The 23,843-nt window shown below is 41.2% G+C and overlaps 1 protein-coding gene across 4 annotated transcripts in view; it reads left to right on the top strand.

Annotated features, from left to right (window-relative positions):
• LOC132826608 (uncharacterized) overlaps window positions 1-23,594 on the top strand; it is a 45,409-nt gene extending 21,815 nt beyond the window's left edge. The window contains exons 6-12 of one of the 4 annotated variants that reach the window (XM_060842589.1): window positions 5,649-5,710; window positions 9,756-9,803; window positions 9,897-9,932; window positions 13,733-13,786; window positions 13,895-13,930; window positions 17,810-17,829; window positions 22,489-23,594. In XM_060842589.1, the coding sequence (XP_060698572.1) occupies window positions 5,649-5,710; window positions 9,756-9,803; window positions 9,897-9,932; window positions 13,733-13,786; window positions 13,895-13,930; window positions 17,810-17,829; window positions 22,489-22,497 (265 nt within the window). In that variant the 3' untranslated portion in view covers window positions 22,498-23,594. Of the gene's footprint in view, window positions 1-5,648; window positions 5,711-9,755; window positions 9,804-9,896; window positions 9,933-13,732; window positions 13,787-13,873; window positions 13,931-17,809; window positions 17,860-22,488 lie in introns of all 4 variants that reach the window. The other 3 variants (XM_060842581.1, XM_060842574.1, XM_060842566.1) reach the window with 3 other exon arrangements.
• Window positions 23,595-23,843: the final 249 nt, after the last annotated feature.

Raw genomic sequence — 23,843 nt, 5'->3', positions numbered from 1 at the left:
ATCGAAGTATATGTTGGAGCTACATTTATCCAGCTAATGTACCTCCCAGAATGTTGAGGGCTCTGCACCTGGATTGTCAGATGACTGGATGAATCAATTCTTTTTGTTCGTTCATCAGATGTGGGCTTAGCTGTCTGGGATAGAATATATTCCCCAGGGATCTGAAGGTTATGAGCTCACAAAGATAACATAAAATATCTGTAACTATCCAATCAATAAGAAGAAAAACTACAGCTGAAGAGACTGAGAATCCTTGCCTTTAGTCTGATACTACTATTAGACAGGAGCTGGGGAGTACAGAGTGGGGACAATTTTAAAGGCTGTAAGATTTTCACTCTCTACTACCTTTCCAGGCACTGCATTCCAGATTCCCAACATCTGCTGATTGAAATTGTTCCCACAACAGAAATGTGGAGGCTGTTTAAGGAGACTTGTTGCGAGTGTTGGATAACTTTGTCCCATTGAGACAGGCAAGGAATGGTAAGGTGAAGGAGCCTTGGATGACAATAGAAGAGGAGCTTCTCATCAAGAGGAAGAAGGAAGCTTACGTAAGGTTGAGGAAATAAGGATCTAGCACAGCTTGATAGGATTACAGGGTAGCTAGCGAAGAACTCAAAAATGGACTGAGGAGAGCTAGAAGGGGGCACGAAAAAGCCTTGGTTGGAAGCTTTAAGGAAAACCCAAAGGCATTCTACACCTACGTGAGGAATAAGAGAATGATCAGAGAGAGGATAGGGCCAATCAGGAGTAGTGGAGGGAGTTTGTGCCTGGAGTCTGAAGAGATAGGGGAGGCTCTAAATGAGTATTTTGCTTCACTATTCACTCAAGAGAGGAACCTTGTTGATAGTGAGAACACTGTGGACCAGGTTAATAGACAATGATCTTTGCATCCTCACTCTCCACAGGAGTGGTACCAGATTATTAGAGAGAGGCAAATGTTGTTCCTCTATTCAGATTAGATTAGATTAGATTACTTACAGTGTGGAAACAGGCCCTTCGGCCCAACAAGTCCACACCGACCCGCCGAAGCGCAACCCACCCATACTCCTACATTTACCCTTACCTAACACTACGGGCAATTTAGCATGGCCAATTCACCTGACCCGCACATCTTTGGACTGTGGGAGGAAACCGGAGCACCCGGAGGAAACCCACGCAGACACGGGGAGAATGTGCAAACTCCACACTGTCAGTCGCCTGAGTAGGGAATTGAACCCGGGTCTCAGGCGATGTGAGACAGTAGTGCTAACCACTGTGCCACCGTGCCGCCCAAGAAAGAGAATAGGGAAATCTCTGAGAATTGTAGACCAGAGATTGGTAAGTGATAAGCAAGGTATTAGAAAGGATTCTGAGAGACAGGATTTATGACTATTTGCAAAAATGTAGTTTGATTATAAATCATCAGCATGCCTTTGTAAGGGCAGGTCATGTCTCACAAGCCTTATTGAGTTCTTTGAGGATGTGACAAGATGATGAAGGTTGAACAGTGGATGTGGTGAATATGAATTTCAGTAAGGCATTTGACATGGTTCCCCACGGTAGACACATTCAGAAAGTTAGGAAGTATGGGATACAGGGAAATTTGGCTATCTGGATATAGAATTGGCTCACCGAAAGAAGACAGCGAGTGGTAGTGGATGGAAAGTATTTCACCTGGAAGTCGGTGACCAAGGGGGCCTGCAGAGATTTGTCCTTGGGCCTCTGCTCTTCGTAGTTTTTATAAATGACTTGGACGAAGATGTAGAAGGGTGGGCTAGTAGGTTTGCTGATGACACAAAGGTTGATGGTGTTGTAGATACCAAGAGAGCTGGGCTGAGAAGTGGCAGGTGGAGTTTAACCTGGATAAATGCGAAGTGATGCATTTTGAAAGGTTGGATTTGAATACTGAATACAGGGTTAAAGACAGGAGTTTTGGCAGGGTGAAGAACAGCAGAATGTTGGAGTGCACATATATAAATCCCTCAAAGTTGCCACCCAAGTTGATAAGAGTTGTTAAGAGGGCATATGATGTTTTGGCTTTCATTAACAGTGAGATTGAGTTTAATAGCTGCAAGGTTTTGCTGCAGCTCAATAAAACCCTTGTTAGACCATACTTGGAATATTGTGTACTGTTCTGGTCACCTCATTGTAGGAAGGATCTGGATGCTTTAGAGAGGGTGCAGAGGAGACTTACCAGGATGCTGTCTGGATTGGAGGGCTTGTCTTAGGAAGAGAGGTTGAGTGAGCTAGGGCTTTTCACACTGGAGAGAAGCAGGAAGAGAGGTGACTTGATAGAGGTGTACAAGATAATGAGAGGCGTAGATAGAGGAGATAACCAGAGACTTTTCCCCAGGGCAAAAATGTCATGAGGGGTCATAATGTTAAGGTGATTGGAGGAAGGTATAAGGGAGATTTCAGAGATAGGTTCTTTACACAGAGAGTGGTGGATATGTGGAATGCACTGCCAGTGGTGGTGGTAGAGTCAGAAACATTAGGGACATTTAAGTGACACTTGGATAGGCACATGGATGGCAGTAAATTAAGGGGCGTGTGAGTTAGGTTGACCTTAGATTAAGATAAATGCTCGGTACAACATCGTGGACAGAAGGACCTGTATCGTGCTGTCCTATTCTATATTCTATGTTCTATGAGTCAATCTGCAACTTACAACAATTGTATCCAGACAGAGTTTGTGCCATAGCAATCTTTGAAAGCAAAGCTGTATTGCATCTCAGAGAAGATACAATTATATTAATCGACTCTCCCAGAACATGTAGCATTTACATACATGAGAAGATTAAGAGTACATTTGACAACATAGAACACAATGATGTTATCATTGTGTTTGTCAGCACACAGGCTGGTGCACTTATATTGCACATGTGCTAGAGAAAGATTTCACGATCAGGGTATGTTTGGACAGAAGACATTGAAAACTTTCCCTCAAGAGATGCTGCACAAAATTCCAACATTTGAAGATCAGAACTAATATTGCCAAGTACTAAGTTCTTCTCAAGCCAGATGCCGAACAGAAATATTGGTCAGTCTGTTTGGTATCTCAGGAAATCACTATTTTCAGAACGCCATTTTGATGATCAAAACACAAGCTGAAGAAGAATCACTAAACCCAAAATGTTAACTTTGCTTTCTTTACAAAGGTTCTGTCAGACCTGCTGAGTACCTCCAGAAATTTCTATTTCTATTTAAGATTTCCAGCATCTGCAATCCTTTGTTTTATTGTACCATTTAGAGAATATTGCTTCCAGAAATTACCTTTAAGTTTGTCAGTTGGGTTCTGTTCCAGCAGCACACTGATAGAGTTAATGAAAATATTCTGGATGTTTGCATATTGTCAATGACTTTGCTTTGATGAGAAAAATGAAAGAACAGCATGACCAAAATCTACTTAAGTCTTAAAAAGATTTAAATAAGACACTAACCTCTGGATATGTTTCACTCCCTTTAGATTTGTTTCCTTTATTTCTGCTACTTTTAAAAATTCCCGTTCTGTAATTGAGTATGAAACCAAAGTGGTGGCCGAGAATGGTGACTTGTAAATTTTTCTCTGTACTCCTGTTTCCTACCCTTGAGTACATGAGACAATAAAGTCCAATCCTAATTCTAATTCTCCCCAATGGCAGCAACCCAAGGTGAAGGATTTTCCTTCAGCAACTAAAAGTGGCCAGAGAATGTCAGACAGATCAATTTTTCTTGGCACCATCTGTTCAGATTATGGGGTCCATCCCAAATTGACAAGGTCAAATATGAACAACGACACATAAGTACTCCCAAGGTAAAGAACAGTCAGAGATGTCTCCATTTTAATTTCCTAGCACCATAAGTATCAAACTATCCTGAGAAAGCATCGTGGTTAAGAGAATTTTAAGGAAAGGCACATCATATATATGGCAGGAGTACCATCAGCACACTTAAATAAGCATTATATATAAAAAGTACACATACATATATATAAAATGCTTATTTAAGTGTGCTGATGGTATTCCTGCCTGTGTGTGTATATATATATATATATATATGTGTGTATATATTACATATATTATACATGGAAGAAGAAATTCTGGAAGTCAATGCATCTCAAATGCTGCATGTATCATGCAGGATGGTAAACCAATTGCATTTGGATCCACAAACCTATTGTGACCAAAATCCAGTGATTCCAGCATCAGTATTACAAGATGATATATGTACTTAATGAGGAATCTATTCACTTTTGAAACCAATCATAAATATTGGAATTTTTGGCATAGACCACTAACAAGAGCACTATCTACACAACAACTTCTGGCAAAAGCACAGAGATATGACGTTGGTGGCTGCTGCACATCTGGAAACAAAATGGCTACCCTTCTGGACATGATCTCTGCCAATGATGTTAAAGCTATATTTGGAAGGCAAGTTAAAATTGCCTTATCAAACTAGCATGTGCCTCTGATTTCTCACAAATATTAGAAAAAGTCTTGAACAACAAGTGAAAATGAACATCTTGCATGACCTATGTGCATGTGCTAAACTGCCTAATCTACATGTAGGAAGAAGGTTGGAGTCCTACATCTGACACAGGGAACATGTTTACTTGCAGCGATGTTAAATGTAGCCTGTGACCCTAAATACTCAGAATCTACAACATCTAATTGGAACACCATTAAGGAGAAACAGAATCCAACTTGGGGAACCGCGCAAAACTCAAAAATAAGCTTTCTATGCAATTAGGACCAGAAAGCATAACGACAAAAGAAGGGGTTGCAAATTCAAGACAGAGATTAGGAGAAATTTCTTCTGTCAGAAGTTAATGAACCTGTGGAACTATTTACAGCAGACGGCTATCAAGTCTGTGTCACTAAATAAATTCAAGGCTGAGATGGACAGACTCTTACTCAGTAAGGTAATCAAGGATAATGAGAATAAAGCAGGAAGCAAGTGGGCAATTATGAGATCAGCCATGATTTCACTGAATGGTAGAGCAGACTCATTTGGTCAAATGTCCTACTTCTGCTCCTGCATCTTCCATTAGGACGACAAACAACATGTTAACAACATAAAATTGTAACAAAACTACACATTCAGGAACGTGACACCAGCACAAGATGTGTTGGCATTATCAAACCATCATTAGGATACATAGAATTTTACATTACCGAGCTCTTAAATTTTTCATTTCTTGTTTCTGTGTAAATAGTTTTTCAGCAACCCAAATGTATTTTCACTTTTTGTACACTTGTGTACACAGTTCCAACTTGGTATAAAAAGAGTTGTTGTGCTTTAGTTTCTATTCTCTCATGGGACACAGATATCGCTGACTGACTAGCATTTTTTTGCCCATCCCTAATTACCCCGAAAAGGTGTTGGTGAGCTGCTAGCTTGCCCCCCAGCTGTCCAGTGGTATGGGTTTAAGTGCTGTGATGCTTGAAGAGCTAGATATGCTAATAAGCCAATGGCCAGGATGAAACCACTTGACCAACTGCCATGTGCAGTTAGCAGAAGCTAGAGTCCTGATGCGTATATAATTATTTGTCACTGCAAGTTGCTATTGAATAAACCTGTATGAAATTTTCTCGTAAAATTTTCAAGTTTAGAATCCAGATTATTAACTGTGTTACTGAACAATAATACAAGAAGTGACACATTTCTGTTCCTTGTATATTCTTCAGGAAAGAACAGGGTTTATCCAGCACTCCTGGGAGTGATCAAACCCCTCAGCCGAAAACACCAGGTAATGATAGATCAATATCCACTCAGGTACTAACAGAGAGAATTGAAAGAATATTGACACATAGGGGGACAAAAGCATTGAACTGTCCAGTGTAGAAATAATTAACTGGAGGAGAGCCAACTTCAATGGGGTAAGAACAGAGCTGGGTCAAGTAGACTAGAGCCAAAGGTTGGTGAGAAAATCTCGAATTAAACAGTGGGCCATTGTAAGAAAGAGTTCGGATACAGTCAAGGTACATACCCTCAAAAATGAAAGGTAGAGAAATCATCTGGATGTAAATAGGGACAGAAATTAAGATAAGGAAAAATAGTGTTCTTATGATAGGTGTCAAGTAGAAAATAGAGTTGAGATTCAAACAGAATATAGATGTTTCAAAAGGGAGGTGAGAAAGCAAATAAGAGAAGCAAGGAGGTATTATTGGATGAGGGATAGGATAATGGGAATGGATATTTCTGGGCTGGAGGTTGGTTTGTGGTAGAGTTTCAAGGGGCAGTGTTGGGACTCTTGACTTAGCAAATATGTGTAAATGTTTTAGACTTTTGTATACAGGGGATAATTTCAAATTTTACAGACACAACAAAGCTTGGATTAATTCTAACTAGTGAAGAGAATAGTATAGAACTTTAAAAGGACTATAACAAATTGGCGGAGTGGGCTGATAGTTGGAAACTTAGGTACAATGCAAAGACGTATGAGGCAATACATTTTGGTAAATGAACATGGAGCGACAATACAAACTAAAGTGTACAATAGGAGAAGGATGCACAGAAGCAGATAAAATCTGAACGTATGTATGCATACTTTCATTAAAGGAGACAGGAGAACTGGAAGAATATACTATGTTTTATTAATAGGGGCATAATGAACAAAGGCAGGAAGGTAAGGCTGAACTTCTAAAAGCACATGAGTTAGACTCTGCTAGAGTATTTTCACTTTTGGGTGCCATACGTTAGGAAGGATTGGACCCATCAGAGAGAGTGCAGAAGAAGTTATAAAATGGATCTAGGGTTTAGGAATTTCAATGATGAAGATAGATTGGAGATGTTTGGACTGTTTTCCTTGGAGAGTAGAAGGTAAAGAGGAAATTCTATGGTCTAGACAGAGTGAATAGGGAGAAACCTTTACTACTTACAACAAAATCAATACAGTGCACAAATATAAGGAAGTTTACAAAGAAAGCAAAAACCCAGTGAGAATAATCTTTTTCACACAGCAAGTAATTAGCAATTAGCTTCTGGATCCCCTTGCCCTGGTTTGTGGTGAAGGCAGATTCAATTGGGCATTCAAGGGAGCAGTAGATGCTGAAAATATGGGGCCCCAGAACATTACCTGGATCTCCAGATTCACAGCAGTAATTCCACAGACCATTACCTCCCCATGATTTATCACTTTCAAATCTTTCAGCTTCCCTAGCACCTTCTCCACAAGCATCTTAGATAAGCACATGGATGATTTTGGGATAATGTAGGGGGTTGAGCTGAGAATAGTTCACAGATCGGCGCAACATCGAGGGCCGAAGGGCCTGTTCTGAGCTGTATTGTTCTATGTTCTTTGTCCCATGTTCTCCTCAGTGACAGTTACTGCACTGACCTCTGACCCCGACTCCCTAGAAGTTCTGGTATGCTACTGGTATCTTCCATTTTGAAGACTAATACAAAGTACCAATTCAGATCCTCTGCTATTTTTTTTTCCCCATATAATTAATTCAGCCTCATTTCCAACATCTAATGTCCACTCTTGCCTCTGTCTCCTGCCAATCAACCAATCCTCAATCTATCCAGTACTTTGCCCCTAGTACCACAGGTTCTTATTTTGCAAAGCTTATACTACACAATGGACTGGAATGGAAGTATTGGGCAGAATGTTGTAGGGACCTGAGTGACATGGACGGTGGTGCAATGTCTTTTATATGTATTAAAGGTAAAAGAGTTTTTAGTTTTTCATAAACATCATTGTCAACCACTGGAACGTAGTCACACAAGGTTACACAGTATCTTTATTAAAATAGAAGTCAATTACACAAAAGATGAAAACAAAAAGAAAACAAATCAACTATCCAATGTTAAATACATCTAAAAAAACTTAAAGTATGCAGCAATACCAATTCATTTAACAACACCATCACTTTTACAATGATTTAAATCCAGATAAGCTATAATTTTCACATCAAATATTAAGTCTAACTTCACTGTTTCTACCCAGTTTCTTTTCTATGAACTGTAAAGTTGTCTTAGATAATTAAGCACAAATTTGAGAGCTTGGACTTTCTTATTTGGAAACAGAGATAAGGAATCTGTGGAATTATTTACTGCAGAGGGCTATTGAGGCAGAGTCAGTAAATGTATTTGGGGCTGAGATACACAGAGTTTTAGTCAGTAAGGGAATCACGGGTTATGGGGAAAAGGTAAGAAAATGAAGTTGAAGATTATCAGATTAACTGTGATCTCATTGAATGGCAGAACAGACTCAATGAGCTGAATGACTTACTTCTACTCTGTCTTATAGTCTAATCATCCTATGGACTTAAATTTCTAACCAACCACTCCTGGTCTGGAAATTATCCAAGCTAATCTTTTCGACTGAGGTAACCTATTCCCTTAGAACATAGAACATAGAAACATAGAAAAATACAGCACAGTACAGGCCCTTCGGCCCTCGATGTTGCGCCGACCAAAGCCTACCTAACCTACACTAGCCCAATAACCTCCATATGCTTATCCAATGCCCGCTTGAATGACCATAAAGAGGGAGAGTCCACCACTGATACTGGCAGGGCATTCCAGGAACTCACAACCCGCTGAGTAAAGAATCTACCCCTAACATCTGTCCTATACCAACCCCCCCTTAATTTAAAGCTGTGTCCCCTAGTAACAGCTGACTCCATACACGGAAAAAGGTTCTCACTGTCAACCCTATCTAAACCCCTAATCATCTTATACACCTCTATCAAATCTCCCCTAAACCTTCTTTTCTCCAATGAGAACAGCCCCAAGTGCCTCAGCCTTTCCTTGTCTGAAAGAAAAATAACAACCTTCTCAGAGAAAGAATGTACTTGCTCTTACGCAAGTCAGGTTTCCTCTATACTGGCTTAATAATGTACAATCACTGAGTTTTGAAACCCAAAAATGAATCCTTGATGATTTTAAATTGAAAACAACATAATGACCATCAATGTTTAATCTACCTGGGTATAAACAATTTTCCATGAACACTTCAAGTTTTTCTGCTCTCTGACACATAGTGGATTAGATTACTGCTCCAGAAAGAGTAGAGTCATAGAGTCATAGAGATGTACAACATGGAAACACACCCTTCGATCCAACCCATCCATGCCAACCAGATATCCCAACTCAATCTAGTGCCACCTGTCAGCACCTGGCTCATATCCCTCCAAACCCTTCCTATTCATATACCCATCCAGATGCCTCTTAAATGTTGCAATTGTACCAGCTTCACCACTTCCTCTGGCAGCTCATTCCATACACATACCACCCTCTGTGTGAAAACGGTGCCCCGTAGGTCTCTTTTATATCTTTCCCCTCTCACCTATGCCCTCTAGTTCTGGACTACCCAACCCCAGGAAAAAGACTTTACCAATTTACCCTATCCATGCCCCTCATAATTTTGTAAACCTCTATAAGGTCACCCCTCAGCCTCCAACGCTCCAGGGAAAACAGCCCCAGCCTGTTCAGCCTCTCCCTATAGCTCAAATCCTCTAACCCTGGCAACGTTCTTGTAAATCTTTTCTGAACCCTTTCTAGTACCTGACAAAACCTAACAAAAAAAATCCATCCCATATGTCACTATTTTGAAATCCAAACCTTAACCATTTGATGAATATAAAAATATCTAAACCATACATCTTTCATTACACAAACATAGCTCTGATGTATCAGCCTAGATTATACGCTGTAGCCTCTGAAATGGAGATTGAACCCCCAACCTTCTAACTCAGAGATGTATGTGGTATCCACTGAGTCACTGCTGACACCTATGGACAAGCCTGCTGATGAAAATCCCCTTATCATTCCTGTTTGTGTTACAGATCAGGACAGTTCTAGCCCCTATGCTGAGATTGACAGCAACAGAACAGGTAACTGGCTGCACTTTAATGGTTTTAAGCTGTTGTCTAATTGATATTTAGATTCTGTCTTTGAACCAACAGAATTTTTTGTCTTTGTTAAAGGTGACAAGAGATTCACAATCAGTCCGTCGGAAGACCGTGAGCCACTTTCTGCTTCAATATTGAGAAACTATATAGTTTGAGATCACTCCCACTGCCCTCTATCTTTAAGAACTGATTTAATTTCACGTCTGGTTTCCTGAGTAGAGAGTGTTTAATGTTACACTGGGAATCTGTTCAACCCCTAGGGTCTTTGACTGCCCCATCACTAGAGATTCATCCCAAATTAGAATTCCCAATTCAATTTTAAGTGACCATGAATTCTCCCCTCAGGAGCTGCTTCAAAACATGAGTTCAACAAGTACCATTCCCTCAGTATGAATTTGATAATGGACAGTCGTATCTGACAAAGTTGATTGAATTTTCTGGAGGTGTATTGAAGGATGGCTGATTAGGTGTTGCGGATTGTCCATCAACATGGATGTTAGCAAGGTCATTGGTGAGGTTCCACATGACAGACTGGACACAAAACCAAAATACATGGGATCCAGGGGAAAGTGGCAAGTTTGATCCAAAACTGGTTCTGCGGCAGGAAGCTCAGTGTTGTGGTTTTGTGACTGGAATGCTGTCCCTCATGTGAAATCCCATATTGCTCAGTACTAGTTCCCTTATTGTTTAGGTTACATCAGTGATTTACATAATTTATAAACCCACTTGGATAAGCACTTGAAGCACACAAATCTTCATGAATATGGAACAAAAGCTGGAAGGTAGATTCATTTGGAAGACTCCTGTTAACAAAATTATTCACAAAATTGACCTGTGGCTGCATAGTTTTGAAGTTGGCTTAGAACAAGAAAGCAGAGATGACAGTGCGCAGTTGTATTTCAGACTTATGGGAAGTGTGCAGTGTTATTGAAACAATTCTGTTTTTGATCTTAGAGTCATAGAGATGTACAGCACGGAAACAGACCCTTAGGTCCAACCTGCCCATGCCAGCCAGATGTCCCAACCCAATCCAGTCCCACCTGCCAGCACCCGGCCCATATCCCTCCAAACCCTTCCTATTCATATACCCATCCAAATGCTTCTTAAATGTTGCAATTGTACCAGCCTCCACCACTTCCTCTGGAAGTTGATTCCATACACGTACCACCCTCTGTGTGAAAACGTTGTCCCATAAGTCTCTTTTATATCTTTCCCCTCTCACCCTAAACCTATGCCCTCTAGTTCTGCACTCCCCGACCCCAGGGAAAAGACTTTGCCTATTTACCCTATCCATGCCCCTCATTGTTTTGTACATTGCTATAAGGTCACCCCTTTGCCTCTGACGCTTCAGGGAAAACAGCCCCAGCCTGTTCAGCCTCTCCCTGTAGCTCAAATCCTCCAACCTTGGCAACATCCTTGTAAATCTTTTCTGAACCCTTTCAAGTTTCACAACATCTTTCCGATAGGAAGGAGACCAGAATTGCATGCAATATTACAACAGTGGCCTAACCAGTATCCTGTACAGCCACAACATGACCTCATCAACTCCTGTACTCAATACTCTCACCAATAAAGGAAAGCATACCAAACGCCTTCTTCACTATCCCATCTACCTGCGATTCCACTTTCAAGGAGCTATGAACCTGCACTCCAAGGTCTCTTTGTTCAGCAACACTCCCTAGGACCTTACCATTATGTGTATAAGTCCTGCTAAGATTTGCTTTCCCAAAATGCAACACCTCGCATTTATCTGAATTAAACTCCATCTGTCACTTCTCAGCTCATTGGCCCATCTGGTCCAGATCCTGTTGTAATCTGAGGTAACCCCCTTCGCTGTCCACTACACCTCCAATTTTGGTATAATCTGCAAACTTACTAACTGTACCTCTTATGCTTGCATCCAAATCATTTATTAAAAGACAAAAAGTAGAGGACCCAGCACTGATCCTTGTGGCACTCCACTGGTCACAGACCTCCAATTTGAAAAACAACCCTCCACCACACCACCCTCTGTCTTCTACCTTTGAGCCAATCTGTATCCAAATGGCTAGTTCTCCCTGTTTTCCATGAGATTTAACCTTGCTAATCAGTCAATCAGTATCCCATGGGGAACCTTGTCAAATGCCTTACTGAAGTCCATATAGATCGCATCTACCACTCTGCCCTCATCATTCTTCTTTGTTACTTCCTCACAAAACTCAATCAAAGTTTGTGTGATTTGATTTCCCATGCACAAAGCCATGTTGACTATCCCAAATCTGTCCTTGCCTTTCCAAATACATATACATCCTGTCCCTCAGGATTCCCTCCAGCAACTTGCCCAGCACCAACATCAGGCTCACTGGTCTATAGTTCCCTGGCTTGTCCTTACTACCTTTCTTAAACAGTGGCACCACATTAGCCAACCTCCAGTCTTCCGGCACCTCACCTGTGACTATTGATGATATAAATGACTCAGCAAGAGGCCCAGCAATCACTTCTCTAGCTTCCCACAGAGTTCTAGGGTACACCTGATCAGGTCCTGGTCTATGTGAATGACTTGTACTCTGGTATACAGGATATATTACAGGACAGATCATACAAAGCTCCAAAATGTAATGAACAGTACGTAAAGTACCAACAAATTTTGGAGGATATGTGCTGGTGAAATGACCAGATGAATGATACATTTTGATAATGATTTGAATGAAAAGAGACAGTATAATCAAAATGGTACAACTTTACATGAAGGCAAAATATCGAGAATAATGGAAATCTAAAACAAGCATCACATTGTTGGAGAAGCTCAATGGGTCTAGCAACATCTATGGAGAGAGAAAAAGCATTAACGTTTTGAGTCTAGTGTTACTTTTATTTGTTTTGAATAATTTTTCAAGTCTGATAATTGTTCTGACAAATTCTGAAAAATTATTTGGAACAAAGAAAAGTCATACCAGACTTAAAACATAAACTCTGTTTCTCTCTTCACAGGTGCTGCCAGAGCTGCTGAGTTTCTCCAGCTTTTGGTGTGTTTGGTACAATTTTAGAATGGTTACAAGAACAGAAAGATTCTGGTAGTTCACAATCAGACGACTTTGAAACTCAGAGGATTAGTTGAGATTGATTTCAAAAGCAAGAACATATTGTTTTATAAAACATCTTTTGGAATCCAGCTAGAGACACATGACCAATCTTGACACCTCATTTTAGGGAGGGTGTCAAGGTCTTAGTAGAAAGAAGATTTAGTCAAATAATTTCAGAGATGAATGCCAGTAGTTTGGGAGAACGAGAGCTAATGGAGTTATTCTTCTTCAAACAGAGTAGTTGAAGTAAGATTTAATCAAACCTTACCAAGCCAAGTGGAGCTTTGTAGGAAAATGGGTCAGTTAATAAAGGACATCTGATAAAAACCATGATGGTGTGAGACATTGGGGGAAATGGGAGCTGGTCTTTTATCCATCCCTCTTGTTGTTGTCCTTCTAGTAGGTAAAGGTTGTAGGTGCTGTCAAAGGTCAAAAGTGCTTGGCGAGTTGCTACAGTCCATCTTCGCAATGCTTCACACTGTTTGATCACTTTGTCAACGTGGATCCTAGTTAATCAGTGAATCAGAAACCTAAACAGCTTTCTTTGTAGATAGTGTTTTTTAACAAGGTGATCTCCCCGCTCTTTTGACCATTGCCACCTTTTAAATAGTTAACTAATTAATCCATCCCAATTAATTGCTTAACCACTCACTAAGTTAACATACTAACTGTAATAGCACTTTTCATGACCCTATGTAAAATGGCTCCCTGATTCCTATGCGACCTTTATGATGTGGTAAACGTGTGCTCTCAATACAAGATGCTACGATGCTGTAAAATGTGTTGATTCTCGAGTAAGGTGACCGATGGAATAACGCAGTTTCCAAATCTATATTGTTTGGGTTACAGCGCAGCCTGATTCCCTCACCTATGCCAGCATTGTAATCAACAGCAGCAAAAAAGGTAACCAGCTTGAAACTGTTCAACACATCTTATGTCTTTCACCATTTTATGATGTTTCATGTTAAAATTTATTCTTTTGATTAACAGAAATTTCTCCATTGGTTCCAGGCAGCAGGAACGTCACAATCACTGATGCAGAAGGGGGTGAGTTGGTTTGATCTTGAAAAATCCAATTACAAATTTTTTTCTCCAACTCCCCATTGCCCATCCCCTGAAGAAATTTTTTTCTCTGTGTGAACCAGTGCCAGTTAAGACTGGCCGATCCATTTCTCTGGTATTGGGTCCCCAACTCCGGCTGGCTATATCCTGAGGTTTTATAAGTCATTTGTTCATTCAAATTGTCCTCTTCCCAGTTGGTCGTCTGCCATGGATCCCTTCCTCTATCTGTCCTATGTTGCCTTTGTACATTCTGCGCAAGTCAATTGAATTCACTTCTTTCAGGAGGATTTGTCTATTGAGTCAGTAGGAGTGGAAGTCAGAAACAGGAAAGGGAGTCATTTTGTTGGGAGTTTTGTCTCCACCTCCCTAATCGCAATAGAGACACGGAGGAGCAGATTGGGAAGCAGATTTGGAAAAGTTGCAGAAGTAACGGGATTGTTGTCATGGGTGACTTCAACTTCCTAAATATTGATTGGAACCTCCTCAGTACAAATAGTTGGGATGGAGCAGATTTTGTCATGTGTGTCCAGGATAGATGCTTAACTCAATATATAGATAGGCCAATGAGAGAGGAGGCCATACTGGATTTCGTGCTTGGCAATGAATCAGATCAAATGTCAGATCTCTCGGTGGGAGAACACATCGGTAATAGTAATCAAAACTCCCTGACCTTTACTTTCGTCCTGGTGAAGGACAGGAACACACAGTGTGGGAAAGTATTTAATTGGAGGAGGGGGAAATTACAATGCTATTAGATCAAAGTTGTGGAGCATGAATTGGGAAGAGATATTCTCAGGGAAGTGCATGACAGAAATGTGGAGGTTGTTTAGGGAGCACTTGCTGCGTGTGCTGGATAGATTTGTCCCAATGAAGCAAGGAAGGGATAGTAGGGTGAAGGAACCTTGGATGACAAGGGATATAGAACATCTAGTCAAGAGGAAGAAAGAAGCTTACTTGAAGTTGAGGAAGCAAGGATCAGACAGGGCTCTAGAGGGTTACAAGGTAGCCAGGAAGGAACTGAAGAATGGACTTAAGAGAGCTAGAAGGGAACCTGAAAAAGCCTTGGCAGATAGGATTGCAGAAAATCCCAAGGCATTCTACATGTATGTGAGGAACAAGATGATGTCAGAGCGAGGGTATGGCAGATCAGAGTTAGTGGAGGGAACTTGTGCCTGGAGATCGAGGAGATAGGGGAGATCCTTAATGAATATTTTGCTTCAATATTCGCTTCTGCGAGGAACATTGTTGTTTGTGAAGATAGCATGAAACAGGCTGATATGCTGTAACAGGTTGATGTTAAGAAGGGGGATGTGCTAGAAATTTTGAACACACGAGGATAGATATGTCCTTTGGGCCAGATGTGATAGACCAAAGTTAACTACAGGAATCGAGGGAAGAGATTGCTGTGCCTTTTATAATGATCTTTGCATCCTCAGTGTCCAGTGGAGTATTATCAGATGATTGGAGGGTGGCAAATGTTATTTCTTTGTTCACAAAATGGAATAGGGATAATAAGGCAGTCTTATGGCGGTAGTGGGCAAATTATTGGAGAGGATTTGTAGAGGCAGGATTTATGATTATTTGGAAAAGCATAGTTTGATTAAAGATAATCAGCATGGCTTTGTGAGGGGCAGGTCATGCTTTATTGAATTCTTTGAGGATGTGACAAAACATGTTGATGAAGGTAGAGCAGTGGATGCAATGTATATGGATTTTAGTGAGGTGTTTGATAAGGTTCCCCTTGGTAGGCTCATTAAGAAAGTAGGGAGGCATGGGATACAAGGAAATTTGCTGTTTGAATACAGAATTGGCTGGCCCATGGAAGAGATAGGGCAATAGTGGATGCTAAGTATTCAGCCTGGAGCTCGGTGACCAGTGGTGTTCTGTAGGGATCTGTTCTGGGACCTCTGTTCTTTGTGAATTTTATAAATGACTTGGATGAGGAAGTGGAAGAGTGGGTTAGTAAGTTTGCTGATGACACAAAGATTGGTGGAGTGGTGGATAGTGTGGAGGGCTGTTATAGGTTGCAACGGGACAATGACAGGATGCAGAACTGTGCTAAGTGGCACATGGAGTTCAACCTAGAAAAGTGTCAAGTGATTCATTTTGGAAGATTGAATTTGAATGCACATTATAGGCAGGATTTTTGGCAGTATGGAGGAACAGAGGGATATTGTGTTCAGCTCTGGTCACCTCATATAGAAATGATGTAGAAGCTTGAGAGAGGTGCAGAGGAGATTTACCAGGATGCTGCCTAGATTGGAGGGTATGTCTTATGGAGAGAAGTTGAGGGAGCTAGGGCTTTTCTCATTGGAATGATGAAGGATGAGAGGTGACTTGAGAGAGGTGTACAAGATGATGAGAGGCATAGATAGAGTGGATAGCCAGAGACTTTTTCCCAGGGCGGAAATGGCTGTCATGAGGGGACATAATTTTTAAGGTGATTGGAGAAGATTTAGGCGAGATATCAGAGTGGTGGGTAGATGGAATGCACTGCCACCAGTGGTGGTAGAGTTAGTTATATTAGGGACATTTAGGCGACTCTTGGATAGGCACATGGATGATAGTAAAATGAAGGTTAGTTTGATCTTAGAGTAGGATAAATGATCGGAAGATGATGCTTTCTTCCTCCAGGCGTAGGGTGGTGAGGGAGCAGTGGTGGAGGAGGCCCAGGACCTGCTCCGGATGCGGCCTCCTCTACATCGGGGACACTGGACGCCTCCTAGCAGAGCGCTTTAGGGAACATCTTTGGGACACCGGCACCAATCAACTCCACCGCCCTGTGGCCCAACATTTCAACTCCCCCTCCCACTCTGCCAAGGACATGCAGGTCCTGGGCCTCCTCCACTGCTGCTTCCTCACCACCCGACGCCTGGAGGAAGAACGCTTCATCTTCCACCTCGGGACCCTCCAACTCCAGGGCATCAATGTGGACTTCACCAGTTTCCTCATTTCCCCTTCCCCCACCTCACCCCTGCTCCCGCTTTCCAGCTAAGCACCGCCTTCATGACATGTCCTACCTGCCTATCTTCTTTTCCACTTATCCACTCCACCCTCCTCTCTGACCTATCACCTTCATTCCCGCCCCCCATTCACCCATTGTACTCTATGCTTCCTTCCCCCACCCTCTTCTCTGACCTATCACCTTCATTCCCACCCCCCATTCACCTATTGTACTCTATGCTACTTTGTCCCTGCCCCCACCCCCCTCTCATTGATCTATCCACTCTGCAGGCAACCTGCCTCTATTCCTGATGAAGGGCTTTTGCCTGAAACCTTGATTTCCCTGCTCCTCAGATGATGCCTGACCTGCTGTGCTTTTCCAGCACCACTCTAATCTAGATAGCAATCCAGAAGAGGACTCACCATAATGCACCTTTCTGTAATTATCCTCATACCGAAGGAGCTGATATTGGGCTAAATTCTTGTAATTACCTTCAAACTTATACCATTACCATTGTTTGTTTGCTATTTCGAAAGAACACAGAAATGTTAGCACAGTTAGGGCGGCACAGTGATACAGTGGTTAGCACTGCTGCCTCACAGCGCCAGAGACCCAGGTTCAATTCCCGCCTCAGGCAAACGTCTGTGTGGAGTTTGCACATTCACCCCGTGTCTGCGTGGGTTTCCTCCGGGTGCTCCGGTTTCCTCCCACAGTCCAAAAAAAACGTGCAGGTTCGGTGAGTTGGCCGTGCTAAGTTGCCCATAGTGTTAGGTGAAGGGGTAAATGTAGAGGAATGGGTCTGGGTGGGTTGCTGTTCGGAGGGTCGGTGTGGACTTGTTGGGCCGAAGGGCCTGTTTTCACACTGTAAGTAATCTAATCTAATCTATAATCAGCTCTAATTTCAGTATCCTTTATTACAGATGTAACCTATGCAACTGTTGTGAGTACATGTTAGGACTGAGCATTTACAGTGAGTACTGAACTGTGTAACTGAGGCTACATTATTCCCCAGATAAAATTCAAGGAGCATCATGGGATTCACCAGCTCCTAAACCTGACAAAATTGTTTTCATAGGTATCTCTATTTAACTATATATTAATACATATATAAATTCAAATGGGTGTAAGCTTTTTAAATGTATCTAATATGTTCTGTCCGTCTGTATGTCTGCACCTACGTCTGTAATCGGGCAGCATTCATTGCTCACCCTATTTACCTGAAGATGATGTATTGGATGGTTTATTATTACATGACCTCGAGAAAGCTGCCATACCTTAAGGACAGCTAGATATTAGAACCATGGAGATGTAAACCATCTCGAGTAAAATGTTGGTATTGTTAAGGATGATCTATTCACAGGTTCTTCTATGATTTTTTTCTTTGCAAATACTATAAAAGCAGAAAATGGTGCATGACGTAAAGCACCATCCAAGTTGCCACAATGTACAATCTCTGCTCAGTGTTTTCTTTTAAAACAGACAAAATAAAATAAATAAGGCTTCAACCTTTGAAGCAGTGGCAATGAGAGAAACAAAAAGAGAGAAAAAGAAAGAGAAGCATTACCATTGTTTGTTTGCTATTTTGAAAGAACACAGAAATGTTAGCACAGTAAGGATAGAAAGCAAACATCAAAACATGGATCAGTACTCCAGTGACACTGTCAGAACATAAGTTATTCAAAGGAAGAATGAGTCTTCACTTCATGGGTCAATTAATAACTGATAAAGAAAGGTAGGCAGTCAAACTTTTTATCACTTTAGAAAATGCAAGATCATGAACAATGAAATCCTCAGCTGTTTTGTGAGGATTACTGTAAAGATTCTGACAACATTTCAGAAGATCAGCTTAAGATCCAAGTCAACTTGTGGATTTGTAGGTTTGAGCTCATGTCATACTGTCAGCAGCCATATGAAAATATCAACAAATTAATTGACCAATTTTGATATAAAAGCATGGAATTAAACTTCATTGAAGCTAACTTAACTGAGAGATTCATGGAACTGGACATTGCCTCGGTTGTGAAAGTGGTTAGAATGGTCATCAGCATATGTTGGTGCTTGACTGTGGTACAACAATTGTAACCGTCAACAAGACTATCAATGCCACCTAATCTTTCACAAGATGGGAATGATCTCTTCCACCAATACCACCTAACCTTTCACAAGGTAGGGATATCTCTTCAATCAATACCACCTAACCTTTGACAAGGTGGGGATTATCTCTTCAATCAATACCACCTAACCTTTGACAAGGTGGGGATTATCTCTTCCATCAATGCCACCTAACCTTTCACAAGGTGGGGATTATCTCTTCCACAAAAACTGTGCCCAGTATTTTGTACAGGTACGTGTAAAAGCTATGTTCTCCAAGAGAACATCAGGCTAAAATGTGGAAAAATTCCATGTGTGCGAAGACACCCAAAGTGCAACACAATTCCCCACAAGTGTGTGTAAAAAATGAGCCATCCAAACAGCAATGCCAAAGATGTTTTCAAACCCTGCCCAGGCCAAGTAAGCGTATTGTTCAAGTCCAAGATGTAATAACAACATTAGAATTTAGAGACCCCGATTAGGCAGTACGTGTGGCTAATTTTCTACACCACATCGATGCTATCAAAAACATTGAAAAATTTACCTCAATTCACGTTATATAGTCTTAAAGGAATGCATGCCATCTTACAACATGTGAAAGATGGCAGCAGAGTAGCAGTGCTGCATTTGAGCTCTGGACCTCATTCACTTCTGTCTGCTTTTCTTTATTTCCATTCTTTTTGGTATTTTTTTTCCACTTTATGTTCAAAGTGTTGCTTCAGTGAGGTATTGGTGACAGGCCCTTCTTGAGCACGTTCTGGGATCTGGTGACTGGGGCCTCTGAACAGGCCCTACTTAAGCACGTTCTGGGACCCGGCGATCAGAGGCTGGGAGGGGGCCCCGCCCAAGCATGTGGATTCTGTGATACAAAACATTATCATTTGTAAACTTGAGCATCATGCAGCCTGGTGCAGCTCCATTTCTTGTGTTTTGACAAAGGATGGCACTCTGTATGTATGTTTAGATCCAAGGAGATGAATAATTGCACTATAAGGATGTTTATGCAAGGTTGCCACCCCAAAAGTTGTCATTCTCAAGTTTTCAGTCTTGATGCCAAGAATAAATTTTTATAGCACTCCCTGGTTCTTTGGGTCATGCCTACCACTTACCTTCTCATCTATTGTTGTGCCATCCACAAACATGGCGTTGATGCATTACCTTTTTCATCTAAGTCTTTAATATACATTGCAAATAAACGTGAGCCCAGCACTGGTCTCTGTGGCATACTACTAGTTACAGTTCGTCAGTGCCTCATGAACTAAGTGCATTCCACCAAATGCCAATCATTGAGCCACACTTTTGACTCCTTGACTTTTTTTTAAAACCCGATGCCCATAGCTCAGTTTGTAATCCAGAGCTTATTGCATTGCAGATTCAACTTTTCAATTTCGGTCCTAAGTGATCCACGTCTTTCAGCTAAATCTCCTTTCTAGTGCTACCAATGTTGGAGGTAACACTAGACAGGCTTCTGGATTCCTGCTTAGGGTTGCAGAAAACATTGTCTGTTCTCTAATTATAGTGTCACCTACCCCAACAACATTCCTAGTTTCTTCTCCAACTGGTGTGACTCCCCTTACCACAGTGCCATGGTCATTTTGTTCATCATCCCTGCAGTCCTGCTCTTATCTGCACTGCTTGTAAGAACCTTGCAACAGATTTTAAGGACTAAGGATCTTCAATTATAACCCCTAAGTTCTCATACCTGCCTCACCAGCAGTCACGCTGCCCTGTCCCCCAATCACAGTCCAGATTTGAATGCTCCAACCTGAGGGATGTGACAGTTTTCTGGATCAAAGTGTCCAGGTAACTTTCCCCTAGTTACCAGTTCTGAGGAAAGGGTCACTTGACCAGAAACGTTTACTCTGATCTCTCTCCACTGATGCTGCCAGATCTCCTAAAGCATTTCCAGCAATTTCTGTTTTTGTTTCTAACTTTCGCCCAGCCTGAAATGGTGCTGTATTTACAGTTCAGACTCTGGCTCCTCAACTCGGATCCAAAGTTCCTCAAGCAGCAAACACTTATTTCAGGTGTGTTTGCTCGGATCACATTGGTATCCACGGAAAACACAGGAGACAAATGATGATCTTCTGCATCGTAACGCTTCTATGATTTAAGTTTGAGATGAGAAATGCATTCTCTCAGGGGGATTGGGATATTTGAACTCTGCCTCTAAAGGCTGTGAAATCAAAGTCATTGATTATTTTTAGGGCAGAGATTGATAAGGAAGAGTGTGAAAGGCTTGGTGGGAATGTGGAGTAACACACCAGTCGTGATCTTATTCAGTGGTGAGCAGGATTGCAGTGCTCATCGGTCTCCTGATGCCATAATTTGTCTGTTTGTATGTTCCAAGAAATACACTTTTTTGGAAGGAGCTGAAGGCATTAAAAAGGTTGCAGAAAAAATTCACAAGAACGATTCCAGAGCTAAGAAACTCGAATTATGCACATATATATGGTTAAACCAGAACTGTTCTCCTTGTACAAGAAACAATTTACAGCAGACTTGATTGGGATAAGACCATAAGACCATAAGACATAGGAGTGGAAGTAAGGCCAATCGGCCCATTGAGTCCACTCCGCCATTCAATCATGGCTGATGGGCATTTCAACTCCACTTACCAGCATTCTCATTGTAGCCCTTAATTCCTTGTGACATCAATGTTCCAAATCATGAGCCACCTGAATAGAAGTGATATGGAGAAGCAGTTGCCTTTGTTGAAAAGGTTGAGAATTAGAGGACACTGGTTTAAGGTGCGTGACAAAAGTAACAACAGTGCTGTGAGGAAAACTTTCTATATGCAGCACATGTTCAGAATCTGGAATACATTGCCCAAGAATGTCTACAAAGTTAAAAATCACACAACACCAGGTTATAGTCCAACCACCTGATGAAGGAGCGTAGATCAGAAAGCTAGTGCTTCCAAATAAACCTGTTGGACTATAACCTGGTGTTGTGTGATTGTTAACTTTGTACACCCCAGTCCAACACCAGCATCTCCAAACCCAAGAATGTGGTTCTGGCAGATTCAATCCTGAAATAGAATTGGATAACTACCTGAAGAGAAAGATTTTCAGGTCTACAGGGAAATGGTAACATTGTGGGACTATGGGAGTTGCTCGTTCAGGGATGAAAATGAAAATTTTTGGGTTCTTCTGCTGTGCTGCATCAATTCTATGAATCTACGATCTTGAAATTGGAGCTAGGCCGTTCAAAAGGAAAATCAAGAAACACAATTTTCTCAGAGGGTGTATGGAAATCTGAAACTTCTCCCCAAAAAACGAAAATGGATGTTGGGGTTAATTGAAAGTTCCAGGACAGATCAGTTGGTTTTGAGTTGAGTTAACAGTATTGAGGTTTATGAAGCAGTGATTGATAAATGGAGCTGAGGCATAAATCAAGCAGGATATAATTAAACAATATAGCAGGATTGAGGGGCTGGATGGTTAACATGTTCCAATGCTCATTAATTGTTCAGATCTCAGTTACTTTCCATTAAATGTCTTTACAGATAACCTGAGCCAGGAATGATTCACAGGCGCCTTCAATACCTGAGACATTCTTTAAGGACCTGAACTATCACCTGTGCCAGTGGAGCTTGCAACATATCAATGAACCAATGTTTGCCAGCACTAAATCAATCCAACTCCATCAGTTTCACCAGTGAATCAAATTTTAATTGGTCCAAACCAGTCTGTTACTGCTTATTGAAACCGTGCCTTCACATAACTAATTAATTCCAATCCTGGTTAATCAGAGATATCATTAATTTCATGTGCACCGTACCGTATTCCAGAAAGCCAACTGGTGAAGGATGAAACTGGAGCCAACATTTAATAAGTCATTATTAATTTATTTGCAGAGTGAACTATTTCAAGCATTTCCCTCCGAGTGCAACTATATTCACTTTCAGCAGATATTTCTTCATATGTCCTCAAGAGGTACTTAATGCCCTCCTGCTGCATATGATAAAACACAGTTGATATACAATATACCCATCCACCTTGCTACTTAACAACCATCTCCAGTGTCCTGCTGGGATCTATTGAATATTTCATAAAAATGTAACAATGTTTGAAGAGTTCTGACAATATTGTGATTGATGGTCTTTTTAAGAATACATCAGGATATGCTCCAGAGGAAATAGAGCACAGTGGATTCTCATATTTAAAGGTTGTGTTTTTTAGTATTCCCAGTAAAGGGAAAGAGCAGACTGAATTTTGTGTTGAACTATGAAGTGGAAATAAACATTTTGGAAAACAGACTGACCCCAGCTCCCTGCTTCGGTAAATGAATGACAACCATTGTGACATTCGCAGTCTGTTTAGTCACCTTTAGCAAAAACCTGAGCATGTATCACCCCATCTCTGCAATTTGAGTATTCAAAAGCTCAATTCTGGAAATACTTAAGGAACAGGGTAGAATTTGTAAAGGGAGGAAAGGAGTTAACATTTCATGTCAGTGAGAACTTCTGAAACTTCTGTTTAATGAGAAAGACTAAGTCTCCTTTGGCATTACTTTCCAAATTTGTGACCACTACCATCTAGGAGAACAAAGACAACAATTGGATGGGAACACCACTTTTGCAAGTTACTTGAGTTATTTATCATCATATATATCTGGAAAGATACAGTCAAAAGTGTTTTGTTACCATAATTATGTGCCATTTTCAGTTACAAGAAGAATAAAATGAAATTAAATAAATAGAGTTCATCTTCTGAACGGGGTGGGGGTCTTCAGACACAGATCTAGAGATTTTGCAGGGTAGTTACTGCTCCAGGACCAGCGACAACAGCCCTGCGAAGAGTCCATGCTTCAGGCACGTCACAGCCAGGAGACCCTGATCTATGCAATGCCTCCGCTGCA

The sequence above is a fragment of the Hemiscyllium ocellatum genome, chromosome 2 (genome assembly GCF_020745735.1).
Source record: "Hemiscyllium ocellatum isolate sHemOce1 chromosome 2, sHemOce1.pat.X.cur, whole genome shotgun sequence".
NCBI classification, from domain to species: Eukaryota; Metazoa; Chordata; class Chondrichthyes; order Orectolobiformes; family Hemiscylliidae; genus Hemiscyllium; species Hemiscyllium ocellatum.
This window is presented reverse-complemented; position numbering and strand designations above follow the sequence as displayed.